At 52.4% G+C, this 21,931-nt stretch overlaps 9 protein-coding genes across 9 annotated transcripts; 2 read left to right on the top strand and 7 right to left on the bottom strand.

Moving 5' to 3' along the window:
• Positions 1 to 1,186: 1,186 nt before the first annotated feature.
• BBA_01473 (DUF292 domain-containing protein) lies at positions 1,187 to 2,139 on the bottom strand (the record flags this gene model as incomplete). Its single annotated transcript, XM_008596570.1, has 2 exons — positions 1,187 to 2,056; positions 2,116 to 2,139. 2 exons carry the CDS (start codon positions 2,137 to 2,139, stop codon positions 1,187 to 1,189), a joined length of 894 nt encoding a protein of 297 aa, XP_008594792.1.
• A 626-nt stretch (positions 2,140 to 2,765) lies between these two features.
• On the bottom strand, positions 2,766 to 5,974 carry BBA_01472 (PDZ domain-containing protein; the record flags this gene model as incomplete). The annotated part of the gene is made up of 4 exons (XM_008596569.1): positions 2,766 to 2,974; positions 3,028 to 5,325; positions 5,380 to 5,576; positions 5,646 to 5,974. 4 exons carry the CDS (start codon positions 5,972 to 5,974, stop codon positions 2,766 to 2,768), a joined length of 3,033 nt encoding a protein of 1,010 aa, XP_008594791.1.
• Positions 5,975 to 7,812: 1,838 nt separating this feature from the next.
• On the bottom strand, positions 7,813 to 8,391 carry BBA_01471 (uncharacterized protein; the record flags this gene model as incomplete). The annotated part of the gene is made up of 3 exons (XM_008596568.1): positions 7,813 to 7,865; positions 8,081 to 8,273; positions 8,338 to 8,391. The coding sequence occupies 3 exons, from the start codon at positions 8,389 to 8,391 to the stop codon at positions 7,813 to 7,815; spliced, it is 300 nt and encodes a 99-aa protein (XP_008594790.1).
• A 552-nt stretch (positions 8,392 to 8,943) lies between these two features.
• BBA_01470 (uncharacterized protein) lies at positions 8,944 to 9,540 on the bottom strand (the record flags this gene model as incomplete). Its single annotated transcript, XM_008596567.1, has 4 exons — positions 8,944 to 9,029; positions 9,091 to 9,162; positions 9,218 to 9,410; positions 9,490 to 9,540. The coding sequence occupies 4 exons, from the start codon at positions 9,538 to 9,540 to the stop codon at positions 8,944 to 8,946; spliced, it is 402 nt and encodes a 133-aa protein (XP_008594789.1).
• A 724-nt stretch (positions 9,541 to 10,264) lies between these two features.
• On the bottom strand, positions 10,265 to 10,901 carry BBA_01469 (NhRAD6-like protein; the record flags this gene model as incomplete). The annotated part of the gene is made up of 4 exons (XM_008596566.1): positions 10,265 to 10,388; positions 10,439 to 10,663; positions 10,735 to 10,799; positions 10,860 to 10,901. 4 exons carry the CDS (start codon positions 10,899 to 10,901, stop codon positions 10,265 to 10,267), a joined length of 456 nt encoding a protein of 151 aa, XP_008594788.1.
• An 860-nt stretch (positions 10,902 to 11,761) lies between these two features.
• Positions 11,762 to 13,114, top strand: BBA_01468 (acetyl-CoA acetyltransferase; the record flags this gene model as incomplete). The annotated part of the gene is made up of 2 exons (XM_008596565.1): positions 11,762 to 11,917; positions 11,972 to 13,114. The coding sequence occupies 2 exons, from the start codon at positions 11,762 to 11,764 to the stop codon at positions 13,112 to 13,114; spliced, it is 1,299 nt and encodes a 432-aa protein (XP_008594787.1).
• A 446-nt stretch (positions 13,115 to 13,560) lies between these two features.
• On the top strand, positions 13,561 to 15,304 carry BBA_01467 (PCI domain-containing protein; the record flags this gene model as incomplete). Its single annotated transcript, XM_008596564.1, has 2 exons — positions 13,561 to 13,898; positions 13,996 to 15,304. 2 exons carry the CDS (start codon positions 13,561 to 13,563, stop codon positions 15,302 to 15,304), a joined length of 1,647 nt encoding a protein of 548 aa, XP_008594786.1.
• A 1,038-nt stretch (positions 15,305 to 16,342) lies between these two features.
• Positions 16,343 to 17,902, bottom strand: BBA_01466 (beta-glucosidase; the record flags this gene model as incomplete). The annotated part of the gene is made up of 1 exon (XM_008596563.1): positions 16,343 to 17,902. The coding sequence occupies one exon, from the start codon at positions 17,900 to 17,902 to the stop codon at positions 16,343 to 16,345; it is 1,560 nt and encodes a 519-aa protein (XP_008594785.1).
• Positions 17,903 to 20,667: 2,765 nt separating this feature from the next.
• BBA_01465 (uncharacterized protein) lies at positions 20,668 to 21,061 on the bottom strand (the record flags this gene model as incomplete). Its single annotated transcript, XM_008596562.1, has 2 exons — positions 20,668 to 20,955; positions 21,029 to 21,061. 2 exons carry the CDS (start codon positions 21,059 to 21,061, stop codon positions 20,668 to 20,670), a joined length of 321 nt encoding a protein of 106 aa, XP_008594784.1.
• Between the last annotated feature and the right edge of the window lie 870 nt (positions 21,062 to 21,931).

Genomic DNA, 21,931 nt, shown 5'->3' with positions numbered 1-21,931 from the left:
CAACTGAAGGCCGCGAGACATTATCTCCTGATGCGTGTCAGTCTCAAACACTGCCAGGACGTCTACTTTCACCTACGTCCAAAGTTAAAGCGAAAGCCTGATAGTCCCCTCGATGATTCACCCTCCTCTTGGGCGCGGCGTGCCGCGTTTTGAGACGAATGCGAGCGTAGGTCCTTATTATCGGGAGACAGGGAGAGAAAGCCTTGCCGACTTGCATGTACGGACGGAGGGCAGACATGCACCGTCTGTCGAGACGGAGAGCCAGATAATATGGTCTGGCTAACATGGCTAGTCTTGTGCTTCTTTGAGGATGGCAATGGCGCCTCTTGACGGGTTGTCTTTTTGATTGCCTGTTTTTCATGACTGGCGCACTCCTGCAGCACAGCAATCTTGCGCTTGTGAAGAGTAGAAGTGGGAAACTGCATCGTGATCGATGAACCGATCTTGATCTGCAGTGCGCCAAGAGGCGAGCTTTCTGTTACCGACATTGGCCCAAGCATGACTTGGGCCTCTGTCCACGCAATGCGTGCCATCTCGCGGGTGCATCCAATGCCCCAAAGATACGCGCACCATTTCTCCATGACTCGATGCAAATCATTGGGAGGCTCGTAAAATGCCTTTGCCCAAAGCCAGGCTACATAGATTGAAAGGGTGTTGCGTACCGTGAGCAGGTGCTGGGCACCCGCGAAGCGTTTCTCAATCGTCTCCTGCCTCATCTGGGCTAAATCACGAAGATTACGCAGCCCGCTGCAGCCAAGCTGACCGCGAGCGTTGATAATCAAAACATCGAGGGGATCCATATATAATCCGTTGCGGAGAGTCAACACACGTCGGAATGCAAATCGTGGCCGAATTGGCGGGTTGCGGCGGGCATCGGTAGTGGAAAGGGAAGGGGAAAAAGCAGAACATGGATTACTGGAGAACCAAAACTTGCTGTTTGCAGTTACTCGTCTTCTTTACTTCTATGTAGGTAAGTAGCGGCCAGTTGCCAGCTGCCAAGTGCCAACAATCTGAAGTGAGCGTTTGCAGCCAGGATGGACCGAGACACTTGCGACTGCCAACCCATGCATACATGAATGGCGAGCTTGGTATTCTCGATGAAACAAATATCGCTACGCAAAAAGTCCGTCTATGAAACTTGGAATACGGCCCTCGTAATAGCCCAATAACATCAAGAATCCATCCATCACCGCTTCTTCAATGCCGCAAACCTCTGCTCCAGGTCAGATATGTCCGGGACAGAGCCCTCTGGCTCGTGCTTCTTGGTAGAGCTGCCTCTCCTCGCACTTGGCTTCAGCTCTATCGACCCCAATGTGACCTTGGGGTGCACATTGTCTGTCGTTGGTCGCGGCGGCGTCACTGTAAGCGGGCTTGCTGGGTCCTCCAAGTCTGCTGCCCTTCGTCTCGCGGGCGTTGCCACCTTGCCGTCGCCCCTGGCTAGCGACTTTTGCTCTGCCCCAATAGGTTGCTCGATGATCTTTTGCGCCTGCCCACCGGAAGGGCTCTCATCATCGTCGTCTTCGTACTCTGGCGGCGGCGACGTCTTCTCGCGCTTCGGCCAGTCGACGCCGTATGCCCGCGCAATCTCCTCCAAATAGCCCTGCACGAGCTCTTTGCGCGGCGGCTCCACGCTCAGCTTCTTGACCACCTTCTCGTTGACCTTGTTTTCCGCATTATCCGTCGCCGCCAACACAAACTCCTTGCCGTATTTTTCCGCTAGCAGCTGCCGCACCGTCGCAAGCTCCTTGATCTCCGTCTTGGGCGCCGCATAGATGATGCTCTGGATGGCCTCCTCCAGACCGGGGTCGACCTGTGGGGCCTCCATGAGGCCTGACCGCGCTAGCAGCAGTTCACAGTATAGTTCGAGCATCTCGTGCAGCTCGGTGATGATGTCGGATCGGATAATGTTCTCGACGCGGATCGTGGCCGAGTCGACTTTGCCGGACTCGAGGAGTTGCGCCATTGCGCGTCTTTGCGTCTTCCCCAACTGCTCATCGCGCTGCTGCACCATGCGTAGGCGCGCGATGGCCAGCTTTAGCTGGACCTTGACCTTTGTCTGTTGGGGGAGGCCTTGCAGTCAGTCATATCTGCCAACACACTGGGAGTCGCTCTTACCAGCCAGGTGGCCCCGGGAGCCATATTTCGACGCCAAAGTTGTGAAGAATCTGAGGAGTTTTTTTTGTAGAAATAAAGCACTCGTGGTCTTAGAAATGATTTCTGGGATTTTGATGGAGAGCAACAGGCAGCAGTTTTGGAGTGGCAGTGTTGGAGTCGGGGTGTCCTGTGATGCAACTCATAGCTGTATGCGGGGCAAGTTACCCCACCACTGACAGACAAGACCGCGCCGCCTCGTAATGTCAGCTCCAGGCACCCGAATATACATTCGCATCTGAGAGAAGAGTATGTACCAGGTAATCATAAGCAGACAAGCTCTCTTTATATAGTCTACTCTATCCCGAAACATGGAAAATTATTTTGACAAGGAGCTAAAAGCCAACTATTGACGGTATCATGTTCATGCGAGTCTATAACATCTTCCAAGATAATAGTTACAGTCGCAGAAACAGCTCCAGAAAACTCCCTGAGATCCTTCATAGCCACATAACGCCATAGTCCAATACCAAATGCAACAAGAATCAAGAACAAAGCCATCTCTGCTTTTCTTGCTTTCTCACAATGCACAAAAAAATAAAAAGGTTGCATCAGGCTGGGAGAAGCAACATAAGAAAAACACTATACAGAGCCTCGAAGCAGCGAGTCTTAGTCTATTCCATCTCTGCATCCTCGACCGGCAGAGGCACGCCATCTACGGTCTCCCCGTTCGTCACCGCAGCGCCTTCATATGTTACACGGCGCCAACCGCAGGGCTCTGAGTTGTCCTTGATCCACTCCATCGTCGGGAAGTAGTGGTCATTCTTCTTCATGGTAATGACCCAGGGCACGCAGTCAAAGGTAACAGCCTTGAGACGGAAATCTAGATTCTTGTTAATGAATTGTATGAAGCGGCATCGAGAAGGGTTTACGTACATGTGTTGTCAGGAATTTGGCGAGTCGCGGCAATGAATGAATCCAAATCCGGAGTCGGCTCGCCATTGACGTGGGTGATGAAATTGGTAGGGGCCACACCGTACTGGTATGCAGGAGATCCACGAATGCGGCTAGAGACGTAGACCTCGCTGTGCAGTTTGCTGATTTGTTGGCGCACGGCCTGGTGAGGGCGATGCAAGATAGCACCGCAGAATGCAACGGCATGATCTGTTTCCAAATCTTCTGCGGGAACAGTTGGAAGCTGTAGCTGAATCTCTTCATTCTCACGCATAATGACGGCATCGAGCACGGTGTTGGAGTACATAATGTCGAAATCCGTAATGGTTGTGCAAATTTTGCCATTCAGAGTAAGAATGATGTCGCCTTCTAGGAGAGATACGGGCATGCTGCCACGCTCAAACGTGCGCTTGCTCACCATAAATAGCTGATGATGCGAACGATTGGCCTGTGTGACTTTCTTGATCCATTCGTCAGAAACGCCCATGACGGAGGCCTGGGACATCTGGATGGAGCGGAATTCCACAGACAAGAGGCGCAACTTGGGCATCTCACCACGCTGGATAGCAGATATCACAGGTAACAGGGTGGGAGTCCCCAGACCGAGATAGTACTCTTCATCGCGCTGGCTGCACGAAGATCTCTCGCCAAGATATGACAGCCATAGAGCTTGAACAGTGCCGTCGGGTGCAACAAGAACACCACTGTTGCAGGAGGAGCCCAAATTGCTGTCAATTGTGATGGCATCAACGTTGACAGCCCGGTAACGTGGAGCCGCAGAGTTGGCCGGAATGGCGACAGCAGTAATCTCAGTGACTGTAGTTGAACCGTGTACGACGCGCCCAATCCTATTGTACCCCAAGAAATGGGTCTTGGCACCCTGTGTCAGGGGCTCACTGCTTAAGCGAGCACTTTCAACGGGGGCGTCCACAAGAGATGGGTCGTACTTGACGATGGTGTAATTTTGCAGCGGGTGGAGAAACAGAACCTTTCCCTCGACGATGATGGAGTCGGCGATTGTGATGGTAATGTCGCACAAGTCGTATGGCACAACAGCTCTTGAGATGAGAACAATACCCTTTTCAGCATCAATGACGAGACCCATACCCCATCTCCGATTTTTTGGGAAGCCGTCAAGCTTGACAGGCATGGTGCAGTTGATGTGGACGAAGCTGCGGATAAGCTTGGCGATGCTTGGGTCGGGCATATGATCCAGCTCGATAAAGGCGGCTGAGCGTCGAACAGGTGCCACAGGCGGGAGAGGATCGCCAAGGTCAGAAAAGTCCCACAGGCCTGTGATGTCGTTTCGTACGGCAAGCTTCATCTTTGCGGACCAATGACGATCAATATAGATGACAGTTGTGTTGAGAGTGTGAAGGTCGCGAAGATGTTTGTATTTGACGACCACTCGCGCCTTGTCAGGAATTCCCTTCATGACTTGGATAAAGGTGTCAAGATCCGGAACTTTCTTGTTGTCGACGGATTGAATGATCCAGCCGTTATCGGTGTTGTCAAAGCGAAACGACCCTGCTGATTCACAGACGTAGACGCCTTTGACAGCAACGGCGTAGAGTCTAGCCTGCTGATAGGAAATATCGTGGAAGCTAGCGCCGGCGACAGAGACGAAGCGGTCTGGAGTAATCTTGTGCAAATCACCGACTTCAATCTCCACTTCGATATCCTGACCACCCCTTTGCAGCTGCAGCTTGATAGGCTGGCCTACGCTGGAGTCGAGAATATCGTCGAGTCGAAGAAACTGAGTGATGAGCTGGCCGTTGACTTTGACGAGAACATCGCCTTCTTCAATCTTTTCGTGAGAAGGGCCATCGGGAAGAATGATTTCGCCGACCAGCATGTTGGTCTCGTCAGGGAACTCTTGGCGGATAGCAGCCTCCCAGTGAGAGCTGAGGCCAAGGCGGCGGCATTCATCGAAGGGCTTGAGCAAGAATTGGCATTGTATGTCTCCTCTTGTGACAGGCTTCCCTTGCTGGATACACTGCAGCGCGCGCAGTGGGCGGTCGAGGGGCAGGAAGTAATCGGTCGAGGCTCCATCGGATCTGCCACCAGCCTGGAGCGCAACGGCAGTGCCGTCCTTGCAGACGACAGGACTACCAGATGAACCACCACTAGCTGCCGCGTTGGCTTGGTAGTAACATGTGTTGAAATCGCTATATCCTTCTCCGTACTCGGGCGCGTTGCGGTCCAGACGACTAATGACGCCCGACAGGATACTTAGCTTTTCACCTGCATCGTTACCTACGACGCGAATCTCGACACCAACTGTCAAATAATATCAGCGCGCATCCCCGAAAAGCAAGGAACTGCCTTGCATACCTTTTGCTTGGTCAGGGGTCAGGTCCAGGCCATCCACCTGCATGTATTTGAGCGCCTTCGGGTCGTAGCGTAGTATGCCGAAGTCGTGCACGGGGTCACGGTAGACGGGATAGCAGTCGACTTCTTCGTGGTTGTCAAAGACGCAGTGACCCCAAAAAGGTCCTGAGCCGACGACGTGGCGGTTGGTCAAAATGTATCTGTAGGGTTCTGTCAGGATGTGTATGGACCGACAAGGGAGCGCGCATCCACTGCGAAGCAATACTCACCCTCTCTCAGAGTCGACGACAAACCCGGTGGCCTCGCTTGTCAAGGCCGGGTCGGTATCAAAAGAGCAGGTCTGACAGAAGCGGATAGCGACGACGTTGCGGACAACCTTTTGGATAGTGTCCTGCCACTCGCCCAGGCTGACCGGCGTGCCGATATACATGTCGCCTTCATCTACGAGGTCGGACTCGTCGTCGTAATGAATGAGCTCGGTATCCGGAGTGTCCTCATCGTGGGAATGGTTGCCATTAGGGACTCTCTTGGGGGCGGGCGCGCGATCTGGGGACCCGGAGGATTTTCTTTTGGCCCCTGCCATGGAGTGTCCGTTCATGATGGGAGGGCGGTCGGCTGTGATTGTAGAGCGAAGAAAAGAATGCAAAGGCCGTTGAGGATGTGCACGCCCAGTCTTGTGGTTTACGCGGAAGCTTTGTTTAGTCGTGACAAGATGCGCGGCGGGCCAATGAAGCGGGCGTCAGGCAAAGCAGACGGAGAAAAAATCGAGCCTGATACTCGAGCTCCTGTGGTTGCAATGTCGTCTATTTCGCGGCGCAAAAGAGTAAGAGGCAGTCGAAAAGAGGCAGAAGCGAGAAGCAGCGGGTTCGATGACGGGTTAGACGGCCGAAGAGAGGGAGAAAAAGATGGTGGATGGCAGCGAGCCCATGTGATGTGGCCTGGTTGAGTCTGGGGATAAAAAACGATGCAACTTTCCTGTAGAACGCTGAGTGAGGGTGGATCAACAGTCCACAGCACATACGCTAGCGTCGAGTGGGCCATTCGTAGATGGGCAGATGGAACAGATGGACACCTAATCTTCCTGCTATTGCCATGCAGATAATTCCCGAGAAGCGATGAATCATGTTGTATTGTGATTTCATGCCATAATATTTATCAAGTCTATATTTTGTTTGAAGCTCACTTTACAGTATGAAAGTATCGCAACGTAGGCACCTAGGTATAGTGGTGTTGGACCATGATAATAAGCCCCTGTATAATGTATTGAGGTCGCTCCACAGGGCAGGCACCTGGTCAAGCCACTCAACTACAGCGCATTAGGTAAGTTTAGGTACCTAGGTAGGTAGCAGCCATCCACAACTCGCCCCAGGTACACCCGCTGCCTACAAGTACATCGCCTTCAGATATTTCCGAGCAGCATTGTATGGGGATTTGCTGGTGATTTGAATTATCTTGGGCCCACTGTAGGTACCTACCTACCTACCTACCTAGGTTGCAGTTAGACAGGCACAGGTACGTTCCTAGGTACCCTTTGTTCCGTAGAACCTACCTCACCTTCACATCGGCATCTCTGTCTTCACACCATCCTTTAACTTCTCCCGCGATACGCCACTGCTGTTGTTGCACGCACATGCACACTTGCATATCTCTTGTCCATCGCCCATCTCGTCTTGATGGTGTGTAGATGCCAGAGAACCATGTATCACGCAAGTAGACGACTTGCCCTTTCCGCCTTCCCTAGACCAACAAGGTAGATGGCATGGAACGCCGGATCCAGCCTATCCGTCAGCCACCCATCTGTATTATGTTTTTTTTTTTCTTTTCCGCAGCCATGGCCAACTTGTCTGCGACGAGAAATATTGTAGAAGACGGATACAGCGAACCCATCATCTACACCACCGCTAGTTCACCGCCACACCCGCACGATGTCACACCTTGCTGCATGGCATCCCGGCCCACGTGATGGACCAAGGAGATGTGTGCTTCGTATGCAGATCCTATTGATGATGCAGCCCATGATAGTTTAGCGACCATTCTCGGTCGGGGAAGGTGTCAAATGATTAGTCGCGCACTGTAAGCACAAGGCCGGCCATGGCCAAGGAAACAGCACACTAGAGCATCTAACCCTACTCGTATCCCTTAAAAAAAAAAACAGAAACCATGATCTTAAGCAAAAGTGTCAAGCTTCTTGTATTACTCCTATTTCCCTAAAGCAATCGCATGGATCCCGTTGCCTGTAGCGAGAATCACGTTTGATACTCCCCCTCGGCAACTCGTCCGTCGTATATGATCTCGCCTTCGCAGACCAGCGATCTTGTCGATCAAAATAGTATCAATCCCAGCCATAGATTATTTCCCGTTTTGACTTTTTTCTTCCCGTCCGACGCCTGTATCTGCCAGGATGACCTAGCACACCTTCTATGCACCCGCCTGCACTTAATCGTCCTCATCGAACTCTTCCTTTGTAGTAGGCGAGTTGTTAGGAAATGCTGTAAAGTGCTGTAAAGTAGTGCTGTCAGCTAAAGAAGCATCGACCACGTAAAAGAGTCTGGCACTTACGAGTTTACTTTTTCCGAGGCGTTGCCTCGGGCGTCAGGATGGCGTCTGCCTTGCGTTTGGTGCCAGCGCCTTCTTTGAACACGCAACAGTCAGCATTCTGAAATACGTTCTGCAACGGGCATGGGATGCTCCTTGCTGGTCCTACCTTTGGCCTTGGTGGGCGTGCTGGGATCACTGGGCTGACCAGCGGCCTTCTCCAACTCTGCAACCTGAGACTTGATCTTCGCCCACTGGTGCTGGAGCGACTTCTGTGTACGACCTGGTATGTTGATCTCGTCCCACTTGATGCTTTGGCCGTTGCGTTGCAGTTGGCCAATGATTCGAAGTAGGAATTGGTACTATTGTAAGAGGAAGGGGGGATTAGTTGCGCAGATTAGAAACGAGAAGGGGGTAAAGGCATACCCTAGCTTCTTCAGTCCAAGCAGATGACTTTGCCTCAGCTGCTACCTTGGCCATTGTGGATGGAAACGTTGAGCGGGATTGTAATAAAGCACTTGGTCGCGGGAATGATGAGGGGAGAAAGTTGTTGAGAGTTGAATGAAAAGAAACGGTGGAAAGTGCGGTGAAGAAACTAGAGTTATTCTGATGCAATGAAATCTTAGCTGCTTAAGTACTTTTTGCAGAGAAGAAAAAAAAATAAAAGGCTGGGGTGTTGCAGTAGATTGGTCGTGTCCTAGAGGTGAGGTGATGACTTGAAAGTGAAGACACGGTGGGGGCGAAAAAAGTAAATCGACAGTTTACGGATCGCTGCGGATAGTACAAGATGAATAAAGAATGTGATGTGGCAGTGTATCTCTGCCAATAAAGGCATATAATTGTGCTTGCTCCTTGAAAGGTAGCATACTAAATGTTGGCGACGCCAAACGGCCATCAGCAAGCCCTTTTCTCTCCATATAGCAAAGTAAGCTCTTCTTCTTCTCTAGCAATAAATATCCTGTAGTCAAGCCACCTTGATAAGTTTGTGACTGATTTGCGACCAAAATACCCATCGTGTCAGGTCCTCCATGATCAAATCTCATCGATGTCTTCTTCTTTTTCGTCTCCTTCCGCCTCCTTCTTCACCTTGGACTCTTTTTTCAGAGTCGCAACTCTACCTGGACGCAATGATTAGAATACTGATGCGAACGAGGTTTCCCATCAAATAGTGTCACACACCTCGTTTCTTGACTGGAGCCTCCAGAGCTTCATCGCCATCTTCGTTCTTGACAGCCATCTTGCGCTTTGCGGCTTCGAGTTACAAGATTAGCTCAGAACGTATTCAACTAACACATCTCAAACGTACCTCCTCCCTTTGTAGGCGTGGGAGCAGCACTGCCAGCGTCGCCTTCGAGATCCTCCAGTGCGGCCATGTCTTTGCCGATCTTGGTCCACTGGTTCGTCAGGGACTTTGTGTTTCGATCCTTCATCTTGATGCCGCTCCAATTAATGGTTTTCCCTTGCTTGAGCTGAAAAATGATGCGCAATAGAAACTCGTACTAATGAAGAGATGTGCTTAGCGGAGTCAAGGGGGACGGACAAGAGTGGTTGACTTGCCTTGGCTTCTTCGGTCCATACGCTGGCTTTGCCCTTATTGGCATTTGAAACGGTACTTTCCTTAGACGCCATGATGATGACAATGATTGTGTGCTGGATGGTGGCTGAAAGGCTATTCCGGAGTTGACACACTGCAAAAAAGAGAAGATGTTATAAAGGCAGGTGGTGAAGCTTGGGGTAATGCACCTGAGATAAGCTGTGTTTTGAATGTGTTGATAAACTTGGCTAATGGAAGATTATGAAGCCATAGGTAGGGAATCATGCGGGCCCTGGACGCGAAGCACAGTGAATGCAAGGTGAAATGGCTCCGGAGCTCGGCCAATCCAAGTCACTGGTTTTCCAGCAAACGCCAGCTGCACTTGTCGCCGTTCTCAATTTTGTCCTATTGCGTGCGGTTTTCAGTAGTACCGCTTTTGCTCTACTATCTCCTTGCTCGTCTTCACCAATGAACCGATCAAATAAGCAAGCCAACAAGACAGTAACATGTAAAAGAGCACACGACCGACTTTAAAGAGTTCTTTATGTTGTTTCTTTATTTTTTACGAGCTCATTCAGCCATGAAACACACCGCTGAACTTGCATGATAATGCATAAATAACCTTGGTATAATCACGTACATGAACGCCCAAAACGCCCAGATAGAAACGCCTCGTCCTGCGAGAAGAAAACGCGCAGCATCAGGCAGCCTTGCGTGAGACCTTCCACGCGCCATTTCCAAACACAGGCCACATGCTGTAGATGACCGCTATCGACCATGCAAGTAACAGAGTCTGCTTGGCCGTGTCTCGGAATGCCGTCAGTCCTCCCAGCTCTTCTCTACCGTTTCTCTGACCCGTTTTGTGTACTCTTTGCGGTTATCCTTGTAGAGGTTTGACGCTTCGACGTTGGCTGGCGAGCCGGTATTGGGATCGTTGAGAAGACTATGGCTGCGTAAGCGTTTGAAATCGGACACTCGTCCTGCACTACTAACCTTTGAATGCTCGTCAGTACGGCGGCGACATCGTACGTTGGACTCCACCTGTTTTGTAGGATGTCCAGGCACAGCTCGCCTGTCGCGTACACGTTGGGGTGAAACATTTGGCTAATAAACTTGACTTGCGGTGGCTTGTTGGGGTACTGCTCCTCAAACTGCATCACAAGACGAAATGTGCCATCCTCGAACGGTGTATCTGCGGGCCCGATGATGACGGCGTTCCTGCGAGTCGCCATGTGTGGTTAGTAGAGATGTTTCTGGCGCCGCTGCTTCATCAAGTCAGGTAGACGAACCATGTCATGACATTATCGGGTATCGGAGAGGCAGAGACGCCGGCAGGAGGATCGGTTTGCATTCGCTAAGACAGTGTGAGTAATTACGAGACCAGCGCGAATGAAATTTCGATCAAGTCACGCACCTTGAAGTCACGCATTAAGCGGCGTCTGGCGGCCGTTGACATTGTGACGGTGCGGCGGGGATGCGGGCAAGTGCGCCGCAAAGAGGTTATGCGTTGTTGAAGGGGTTTCGCTGATGAGGAAAAGCTGCAATAACGATCAAAACTGGCCTGGCAAACTGGCTTGAAGAGATGGCTGGTTGTTTGAGTCAAGAGGCGGCGGCGATGGCGAATATATCGGGCACGAGGAGTTGCCGCTTGTCACCCTTTGGATTATGGCAGCATTTGGGACCACCCTGATGGTGAGCGTGGCCAATGAGGATAGATTCAGGGTCGAGACCACCGGGCCCGTTTTCTTGCGTCACGTGAAGTCGTGTAATCTATGGCAGCTCGAGGCGTGCACGACATGAAGTTGCAGATTTTTAGATGACTAGAGAATATTTTTAAAACAGAGATTTTTAGAGCTGTTCTGATTTTACGATAACGAATTGCGATCATGTGTAGCTAGGTGAACGGAGAAATCTGCTTACTGAATCTACATTGATGGGCGGAACGGCCGCCGAGACAGGTGAATCTCCACCAGCCAAAACTGCTAGAGTCAGCGGTAAGCCTACAGGCTGTTGGAACCAATCCCGCATTCCGTCAAACTGTCCCCCCCCCCCCGCTAAAGCCGGGGAAGCCAACCACCTTGCCACATTAACTCTCCCCCGCCTTAAGCCGACGTCGCCCGACATGCGCCGACCCACGTCGCCTTTGTTTCCGAACATCTGCTTCCGGGCCTTGACGTTGTTCAATATATTCTGCATTATACGCCACCACCCTCGTCTTGCTTCCCCTCTTCGCCTCGATACCTTTTTGTTTTCTCCTCCGACGCTTCAGCCTCTGCGATTCAATCTTGTCCAGTCGCGCCGTCCACATCCGCCACAATGCCTGCCGCGCCACTTAGAACCGCCAGACTAAACATGCTGGCCCAGCATCTCGCTGCTGGTGCCCGCTCCCGCTCCTTTTCCACGGGGTCGGTCCTCCGCAAGGAGTTACAGGACGCCTACATCCTGAGCGCTGCCAGAACTCCCACTGCCAAGGTGCGTCCGTTATTACCCTTCCGCATTGCGCGGAACAATCTGACAATTTTGTAGTTCAACGGCTCCTACCTCAACGTCACTGCGCCCCAGCTTGGTGCCGTCGCCATCAAGTCTGCCCTCGAGAAGTCCAAGGTCCCCACCGAGAAGATCACCGATGTCTACATGGGCAATGTCCTCTCCGGCAGCGTCGGCCAAGCTCCTGCCCGCCAGGCCGTCATCTTTGCCGGCCTGCCCGAGACCACCGAGGCCATCACCATCAACAAGGTCTGCTCCTCCGGTCTCAAGGCCGTCGTATTTGCCGCCCAAAACATCCAGATGGGTCTTGCCGAGGCCCAGATTGCTGGTGGCATGGAGAACATGTCGCGTGTTCCTTACTACATTAACCGATCCAGCAGCCTCCCTGCTTTTGGTCACGCCAAGTTGGAAGATGGACTGATCAAGGACGGCCTCACCGACGTCTATGAGCAGTTCCACATGGGAAATTGCTGCGAGAATACCGTCAAAAAGCACAACATTACCCGCGAGCAGCAGGACGAGTACGCCATCCAGTCTTACCGCAATGCCCAAAAGGCCTGGGCCGACAAGGCCTTTGCCGAGGAAATTGCCCCCGTGACCGTCAAGGGTCGCAAGGGCGATACCGTCATCGACACCGACGAGGGCTTCCAAGACATCAAGTTTGAAAAGGTTCCCACCTTGAAGCCTGCTTTTGTCCGCGATGGGACCGGCACCGTCACTGCCGCCAACTCTTCCACCCTCAACGACGGCGCCAGCGCTCTCGTGCTCGGCAACCGCTCCATTGCTGAAAAGTACGGCAAGGACTCGCGTGTCCTGGCCAAGATTGTCAGCTACGCCGATGCCGCCATGGCGCCCATCGACTTCCCCATCGCCCCCGCCAAGGCCGTTCCGATTGCGCTGGAGCGTGCCGGCATCACAAAGGATCAGGTCGCAGTGTGGGAGTTTAACGAGGCCTTTGCCGGTGTCATTCTCGCCAACCAGAAGATTCTTGGCCTCGAAGGCGCCAAGGTCAACCCTCTCGGTGGAGCAATCTCCCTCGGCCACGCCCTGGGTAGTTCTGGATCGCGCATCCTGACCACCCTTCTTCACCAGCTCAAGCCTGGCGAGTATGGTGTCGCCGCCATTTGCAATGGCGGTGGTGCTGCTACTGCCATGGTTGTGCAGCGGGTTGAGTCTGTATAAAAAAAGAAATGACGAAGCAAGTGACGAGAAAGAAAAAGTATTCATGTGTTTGTAGCTGGAGTATTTGTAGGTTTCATAGCACTTGTACTTTGAATAGCATACTGTTCCATCGAAAGCACGTGTACTCGAGATTATCCAAAGCCGATGAAAGTATGAATGATAAAACAACTAAGCAAGCTAAAACTCTTGAGCTCCCTGTGAAGTCTATCTGTATTGCAAAGATAAAATCGAGCCGATGAAGAGAAATGAAGGTTGCTTATATTAGCCGACCACCTAATAACTACAGCGTCCCAGACCCGCTCAGCCCCTTCGATCTACACCCACGACCAGCCAAGCGAACAACCTTTTCCCAACCACCATCCATCCAAAAACCACTCCATTCTTCCCACGTTACCTCCTGCCCGCATCTCCGCGCGCTCGCGCGAGACCAGGAACAAAAAAAAAGAATGGGGAACGACTCGCTCGTGCGAGAGTTTCTCGGCGCGATCCGCGAGCAGGTGCGGCAGCAGCAGGGCGACGCGCTACGGGCCTGGCTGCAGGTCGACTCGACCAGTGACCCGCAGTACTTTAAGCTCGCCGCCGAGCTTCGCAGCAGCTTCACGACGCCGACGAGCGTCGACGACGTCGTCGAGGCGTGCCTGCCGCAGGAGGACAATGTGCCCGAGGGCCAGGCGACGGCGTGGCCGGGCTTCCAGTCGTTTATCAAGGACTATCTCGTGTTTTGGCGGGACATTGATTTTGATGATCTCGCGGCCGCGCATCAGCGACTAGCTGGTCTCGTCAAGTCAGTTCTCTCCATCGCCTCATCCTTGTGGCCTCATTACGGGCTTCATTTCACAATTTGATTGACGAAAGAAAGAACTAACTGTTATAAATAAAAGCTCCTGCGCAACGGCCTTTGCTCACCCCTCATACGGCGGCATGCTGCTTCAGGCCAGCATGTCCCTCTCCGAGATGCTCGCGCGTCTCACGCTGATGCTCAACCGCCGGCCCGACCTCATGCGCAAGCTCCGCGCGGGGGCCGCCGGTGACGAGGACAAGTCCATTGCCGAGTCGTCTGCCGAGATTATCCAAAAAATCTTCACCACCTGCCTGACGGACCGCTCCAGCCCGCGCTGCAGCCGGCCCGAGGGCAAGAAGACGGGCGTCTACATGTTTGCCAACCTCGTCCTCAAGCTGCTCTTTGCCTGCCGCCGCACCCACCTCGCGCGCATGATCTTTGTCAACATTGCCAGCATTTCCCCGCCGCTGCGCCTCTACCCGGCCGCCCAGCGCGTCACCTTTCTCTACTACCTCGGCCGCTTCAACTTTGCCAACCACCATGCCCGCCGCGCCGCGCTGTGCCTCGAGGCCGCGTACCGGCAGACGCCCGCCGCGTTCCGCGCCCACCGCGCCCGCATCCTGACGTACCTCATCCCGAGCAACATGCTCCTCGGCCGCTTCCCCTCGGCCGCGCTGCTCGAGCGCCCAGAGGCCGCCCAAACCCTGACCCCCGTCTTCCGCCCGCTGTGTCGCGCTGTCCGCGCGGGACACTTTGTCGCCTTCCAGGCGCATCTCGCCACCCACGAGCGCTGGCTGCTCGAGCGCGGCCTGCTGCTGCCGCTCGCGTCGCGCCTGCGGCCGCTGCTCTGGCGTAGCCTCTCCCGCCGCGCTTTTCTCCTCACCTACGTGCCGCCGCCGCCCGCCGAGGCTGCCTCGTCGTCGCGTCGCGCTGCCGCCACCCTCGACCTCACCCACCTACACACGCTCGCAGTCTACACGCAGCGCCGCCTCGAGGGCTGGTTGCCCGCCCGTCCGCCGGCCTCCTCCTCCTCGGCGCACCATCGCCGACCCCCGCACGGCAACCAACTGCTTATGCGCGCCGTCTCCAACAGCGTCGTCGACAACGGCGCGTCCACGCTCGCACCGCCCCCCGGCGGGCCGCGCAGGCTACGCCCCAACGAGGGCCTCGTCTGGGGCAATGCCGAGGTCACGTACGAGGACGTGGAGATGGTCGTGGCCGCACTTGTACAGATGGGCCTCATGCACGGCTTCGTCGCCCACGGCCAGTCACGCTTCGCTATCATCGGCGCCAAGGCCAAGGGCAGCCCACTGCTGGCAGGTTGGCCCGACGTCTGGCAGGCCATTCAGAATCGAAAGTACGATGAGGATTTCGATCTAGATCATGTGCCTGGCTGGGTAAAAGCATAGATAATGTGTGCTTTTCTTCTTCTTTCTTTTCTGCTTTTTGGGAACCGAGAAAATGAAAAGATTTAATTTATAAATATAAAACAAGCATGATACCCAGCATCAAGAGATGGAACGTGGAGAAGATGGCAGCAACAAGTGCAAAGCTACGAAAGAAAAAAAAAATGAAACAAATATTTTTTTTTGTTTGTGTCTGTCTCTTCAACCTGTGTTGTGAGAATGGGACCTACTCTAAAAATTCAAAAGATAACTCGCTCCTACATGATTTCGTAAGGCATCTTGTCTCGACCTCCACAGTAAAGGCCAATCGCGATGAAAGAAGGGTAAAAAAAGAGGTAAGTATGAGGCCTAGTAGACTCAGCCCGCGGAAGCGAATTGCTTCAAGTAAGAAAAAAAATCCTCAAGCCATTCGTCTCCGTCGAAATAAAAAAGGTAGAAGCAAATTACGATGGCCAATTAAGTAATTGATTCATCTTCTTTTCCAATCCCCGTCTCTCCAAAAGCTCCGTTGGACATAAAATCCAGAAAAAAAAAGATCCAAAAGTATAAAAGAATATCCAATGCTATAGATGGGGTATCGGCCGTAAGCAAGAATAGTATCAATGCTACCAGTGTAAAACTGATAGCCAAATTGTTCCGCAAGAAACAACAAAGAAGATTAAACGTGGTCCTGCCCGTGGTGGAGCCAAGCATATTGGTAACTGATCATCGAGTGAGCACCATGCCAGGTATGACTGTCGATACAGGAAAAGTCCTGGCCAATAGATGTCTGACTATTATGTATGACAAGACTGAAACGGTCCAAGTGGACGTGATATAGACGGTAGCAAGAGGATCCAGCGCGAGGAAGCAAGCTCCAGCGCTGGCACGAAGAGAAAAGAATGTGATTACCTCGGCAAGCCCAAGACATTAGTAAACACACGACTTCAGCTAGTCGGTGCTAACTAATGTTTGGCAGAGGTACAAAAGTATAGGGCAAAAAATTGAGCAGAATTGAAAGTGGTACCTCGGGCTTGATGGCAGGTCGCATGCAGTCTGTTTCTAGTAAAAGCAAGCAGCGACGACCAGCGCAATAATAAGTCCACCAATAGCAGTGCTGCCATGCTGACGTCCAGCCTCGTTCTTCTTGTCCTTGGTGGTGGGAGTAGTCTTGGGAGGAAATCCTGTGTAGGTGCTGTTGGAGGTCTGGGTGGCAGTGCTGTTTTTCTCCTCGTGGAAAACACCAGGCTTCATAGAGGAAGTCTGACTGGTGGTAGACGAGGTAGTCTTGACAGTGGTTGTGTTGGTAGTTGTAGTCGTAGTGGTTATATGAGTTGAGCTGGGAGTAGAAGAGTGTGTGCTGGTGGTGGTGGGAGTGCTAATGGTAGTGGGAGTACTGATGGTAGTGGGAGTACTGATGGTGGTGGTAGTACTGGTGGGAGTGCTGGTGGGAGTGCTCGTGGGGGTGCTGGTAGGAGTGCTGGTAGGAGTGCTCGTGCTGGTAGGTGTGGGCGAAGGAGTAGGGCTGGGAGTAGAGGTGGTAGACGGCGGCGGCGGCGGCGGCGTCTCAGAGCTCGCGGAGGCGATTGACAAGGAAGAAGAGGGAGAAGAGTCCTGGGCGGCGGCAGCATTGGCAACAGGACCCGAAGTGTGGCCGCCTGAGCCATCATATGCTACAATGTGAGCCGTCTTGCCTTTTCCAACAGTAACGACGCAAAAAGGAGCTTCACCAGCGCCAAAAGCGGCTTGATTGCTCTTGACTTCAAGGTTGCTCGTGATTTCACATGGAAGGCCGTTGCAGCCACCATCAGGGCACTCAATCTTGAGACCAAAGTCGGGCTTGGTGCTGCAAAGGCTTGAGTCCTTCCAAACAGGGTTGATGCCGATCTTGACAAAAGTCTGGCCGTTGGCATCGGTATTGGCACCGGCGACAAATACAGCCCAGTTGCCGACTGCCTTGGAGGCGGTACCCCAAATGCATCCTTCAGCACCAACACCGGGGGAGTTGACGTAGTAGTGGGCAGCGGTGGACTGCCAGTACGAGGTATCAGGAACGGCCAGGGTTGAGATGGAGTCGACGACGGTGGGAATAAGCATGGCTTCGTTGCCAGGCAGAACGGTCTGGCAGTAAGACATGGTTCCGGAGCACTTGTTGACGGCCTTGACGGCGCCAGTACCGTGGACACAGTTGGGTCTACCTTCAAAGGGCTTCTTGATGACGCCGTCCTGGTCGCAGTAGAGACCGCCATTCATGGAGGAAGGGAAGACATAGGTCGAGTCTTTGTCCCATTGGTTCATAACCATGCCCTCCTGGCAGGCGATGGGGCAGTAGTGGCCTGGCTCGCAGGCCTGGTCGGGGCTCATGGCCCAACCAGCATTCTTCTGGTCCGAGGTAACGGCAACGAGGTTGGGGTCGTCGGTGGGAAAAGCGCAGGTACTACGCTTGACGAGGGGAGAGACGGAGCTGGGGGGGCTCTCAAGAGCTCGGTGTTGCTGTTGGTGCAGGTGCGTTTGTCGGCGGGCTTGGTAGTGAAGGTCTCGGTGGAGAGCAGAAGCGTCAACGGCGGGCGCGAGACCAAGGGCGAGCGACAAGGCGCAGGCTTTCATTGTCGCGAGCTGCATAGCGTTGGTGGCGTGGTGTGTACCAGACAGAGTATCGAGGAGCAAGAATGAAAGCAGCGGGAGGGCGCGTCGAGAGTTGGACTGACGCGGTAGGCGGGACTGGCGAGCTGTAGTGGTCCGTACTTTATTGCTAGAAGAGAATGGTTGCAAAGTCGCGGTGAAAGATAGTTATTGGTGGTAACGGCAAAAGAGTGTGAGAAAGAGCGAGAGCATTGAAGCAGAAAGGCGGGAATAATTGAGAGATTGGTGAATGTAAACAAGCGAGGCGAGTGGGCCGTCGAGAGGGCTAATGAATGGCTTGAGCGAGAAACCGTGACTAAAGAGAGCGAGCGAGTCGACGAAGAAGTAGACGAAGAAGTAGAGTTTCTACGTCTTGAGCAAGAAGCAAAAGAAGGGCAAGACTTGACGAAAAGGACGAAGCGGAAGAGAGGGTTGAAGATGAAACGAAAGGAGCATGAAAGAGGGCCGAGAGTCGAGAAGAAGCTGGGACGGGTGGGTCCTGATGCTGGAGAGAAATTTGCGGGCCGACGGGCTGAGTTGCCAGTTGCCAGTTGGCAGTCAAAGTGCAATAAAGGTACTTGGAGATACAGTGAGAAGGGGGGCCACTCTGGGGTATTGGAAAAGGAGAGGGTACCTACGGATTACCTACGGAGTATTTGTTAAATTTAAATACACGGTGCCATCATTTTAGCCTTGCAGTCTTGGTCTTGGTGCCTGTGCGGCTGTACCTGTCGACTAATAAAATGGTACCTGAAAGATGGCGCACTTGCTTTGACTTTACAATCAAACAATCCAATCAGACGTGGGCCATCATCTCCTGCAGCCACCAGTGAGCCAATCAAACACTGTATCCGGCAGAGCTCATTTCCTTTTGTGGAGTCATCAGTGGCACCACGGCCTAAATTTACAGGGCAAATCATTGGCGCCATTTGGCTTTTTTGGTGTCATGGACCGTCGCCAATCGTCTGCCATGAGAGCAAGATATTTTATCACTCATTTGTACCTCTTGAAAATCTTGTGCGCCTCTCTGCACCACCTAGTACCGACTTTGTGCTCTTGTGCCGACTTTGTGTGCACTAATACAAAGTACAATTTTGTTACACCAGTCTCGGCTTACCCCCCCGGGCCTGAAATAGCTTTCCCGCCCGCGTGCCGAGATCATGGATGCAACTCTGTTCCTGGAATCCTGGCCATGATGAGTCGCCTAATCGAGTCTAGCCCGATTTAGCTTCCTCTTGTCCTTGCTTCCAGGTTGAACTTCTTCTCTGCCAGTTTGCTAGTGTTGCCAGTCTGTCGCGATTTGCTGTTTGTGCAACGTGCCAACATTTATTTAATCCACGCCCAAGGCTTCCATGTGCTTCTCGACTTTTGTCCATGCATCATCAACGCGGGTCCTGCTTTCGCATTGCTGCCCAGTCCAGCCCTAGCAGCAGTACGAGAGGGTAATTGTCGCATGCCACGTGTAATAATTCCACTTGTTTTCAAGTTATGGCTGGCTGCCACAACAACCACTGTAGCCTGTAGGGCGGCCCTGGCCATCCAATCCCCTTGGAAAACTCAATTTGTATCCCTGTCAGCCCGCACAGCTCCTCGAAAAGTCCCCTCGAGCAAGGTTGACGCCCTGTATTTAGCTTGACCAATCTCCGTAAAAAGTTGACCGTTCTTTTCGAACCTTTGTTTACTTTCCACACTGCATTTTTCTTAGCGTCGAGTGTCTCATTCCTCGTCATGTGTCACACACGACAATGAGACAAATCTTGAAAAAAAAAAAATTCCCAACCGTGTGGCTGCGTAAATATAAAAGTTTTCAACAATTCATTCGCCAGCACGTTGAGATAAAGAGTGAACTATCGCAACCTGCGCCTTGCCACATTGGTTTTTCCCTGATGCCAAGATGTAACCTTAATAGAATAGTCCAATTTTGTTGCATGCTAGTGACATTAATCATCCCTTCGACCCTGGACCGCCCGTTGCCTAAATAGCTCAAGTCACAACTCTAAACATTCACTCGTCTTTGTCACCTTTACGTTGTTCGCTTCGCTGCTCTCCCTTGATAGAGCACGGATATCCATTATCCAGTGCTGGCCACTGCGATTCAATAATATCTATGATATAGGGGGCAGCGCAGCCATCGCCGCCAAAGCGCCACTCCCCGGCGCATTACGGGTGGGCTGCGGGCAATAACTCGTTCGGCGTACTTTTGCCAACCATTAGCGCGCTTAGCAGGCAGATCGCCGTGTCGGCGCGTCAATAAACGCACCAGCACCATCAAAGAATTACGGGCGCGCTTGACGAGCTATTTAGCAAATCGTCCAATCAAGGATAGGCTAAATATTTAGTTATAGTTTCCTGCCAAATGTGTTGGATAGTTGGTAAACAGTGCCCAAGAAATATACCAAGCACCAAAGACGTCAATTTGTCGTAATTTTCGCTAGCTAGTACCACCGGATAGCAGCTGCATCAGCAGGATTAACAGCGCCGTACGGGTGGTTTCTGCAGGGAGACCTTTTCGTCGAGGAATCAACTTTTTTTGGACATCTCTGCAAGCGTAAGCCACACGTAGCTGGCTCGTCAAATTCTTTTACCAAAATTACCGCTCTATTATTAATGTCTTGCTTAAAGGCCAAGCCTTTTACCAATTAACTGGTCTAGCTAGACTCATGCCACCCCTTAATATGCTAAGCGGCTGATTGAGTGCGCAGGCGCCGCCATTTAAATCACAAAAAGTTGTCTTTTGAAACCATCTATGACTAACTAATAGGTAGCTAGGAATAGTCTGCAAAATTCAGATTCATGTTCTTCTGGAGAACCTCAATCGTTGAAGTTGCGTCGTTTGCCCTCTTCTTATTTGCACCATAGGGCGTCTTGATGAGTGCAACGGTTGACATGATGGACCCGTCGGCATTGCGTGCGGGAAAGTCCATGTCCCAGGCCTTGCTGCGCGGAAAGTCAACCTTGTAGGCGCCATCATAGCTTCCAGAGTCACGGCCCGTCCACTCCCAACGCGGTAGCTTGACGCCTCGTGCATCTTGCGGCCCGATGGGTATATGGCGCTCATCCGGCACAGTCAGCCAATACTGGAGGTCGTCACCGACCGGTACAGTACATCGGGCAGCTTTCGGATACTCTTCCGGGAGAGTTGCGGCTCCAGTCCGTCATTTGCCACCGGACAATACACTGTGGCCGTACCATGGGCACGAGAGGTGCAGACCCTTTGAATGCTATGTCATGTGTCCACAGTTGTACTCGGCAATAATGACCTGTTTCACAAGCAAAGGTATCGCGCGACGTTCGCTGAATCTGGTCATCCTCGCTTGCCTTGTTAGTGAATGAGGTGGTCGAGTCTTGCACCGTCGTTTCGGCATTGCCATATTGAACACTGCCCCCGATACTGACTCCAGAAAGGGGACCGAGACTGAGCTTGCCGCCTGTTTCCCATGCTTTCTTTTCTTGTCCGAATTGGAGGTGGCAGACGTATGCGTTTTCACAGAACTGGTGACTTTTGTAATAATCTCCTCGATGGTAAGCTCATCTTCGCTGTCCAGGTCGTCAAGGCCTGACCGACGCTGAGTGGCGCAATCACGACAAGATGAAGATGAAGATGAAGTCAGGCCTTACATCGTTTTTAGAGCTCTTGTTGTGATATAAGGGGGTATAAGGGCTACATAATCTATATGGGTGTCCGAGCGTTTCATTCAACAGCTCTCTTGGTTGTTGGTAACATGTGTCTCACCCAAATGCAATGACATACCCCACATCGAAATGGCTAGACTTGATAGATGATGACAGCCGAAAATTCTCAAGTTCAGGTGTGAACTCACATTCAGCAACAAGGTGCTGAATTTGTAATGCGTTGGCAAGGATACACTGCTGGGCCCTTCAGCCTCTACGGAGCCGCGTGGGGAGGGAGCCCTACACACACCGCGTAAAATCCGATTGCGCACCATCAAGTCACTCAAACAACCAAGGGAATATTCGCAGTCAACTTTGCTAGTAAATGGAAATGTTCCTATTTGTCCCTTGCCAGGT

Source organism: Beauveria bassiana (assembly GCF_000280675.1).
Source record: "Beauveria bassiana ARSEF 2860 unplaced genomic scaffold BBA_S00003, whole genome shotgun sequence".
Lineage (NCBI taxonomy): Eukaryota > Fungi > Ascomycota > Sordariomycetes > Hypocreales > Cordycipitaceae > Beauveria > Beauveria bassiana.
This window is presented reverse-complemented; position numbering and strand designations above follow the sequence as displayed.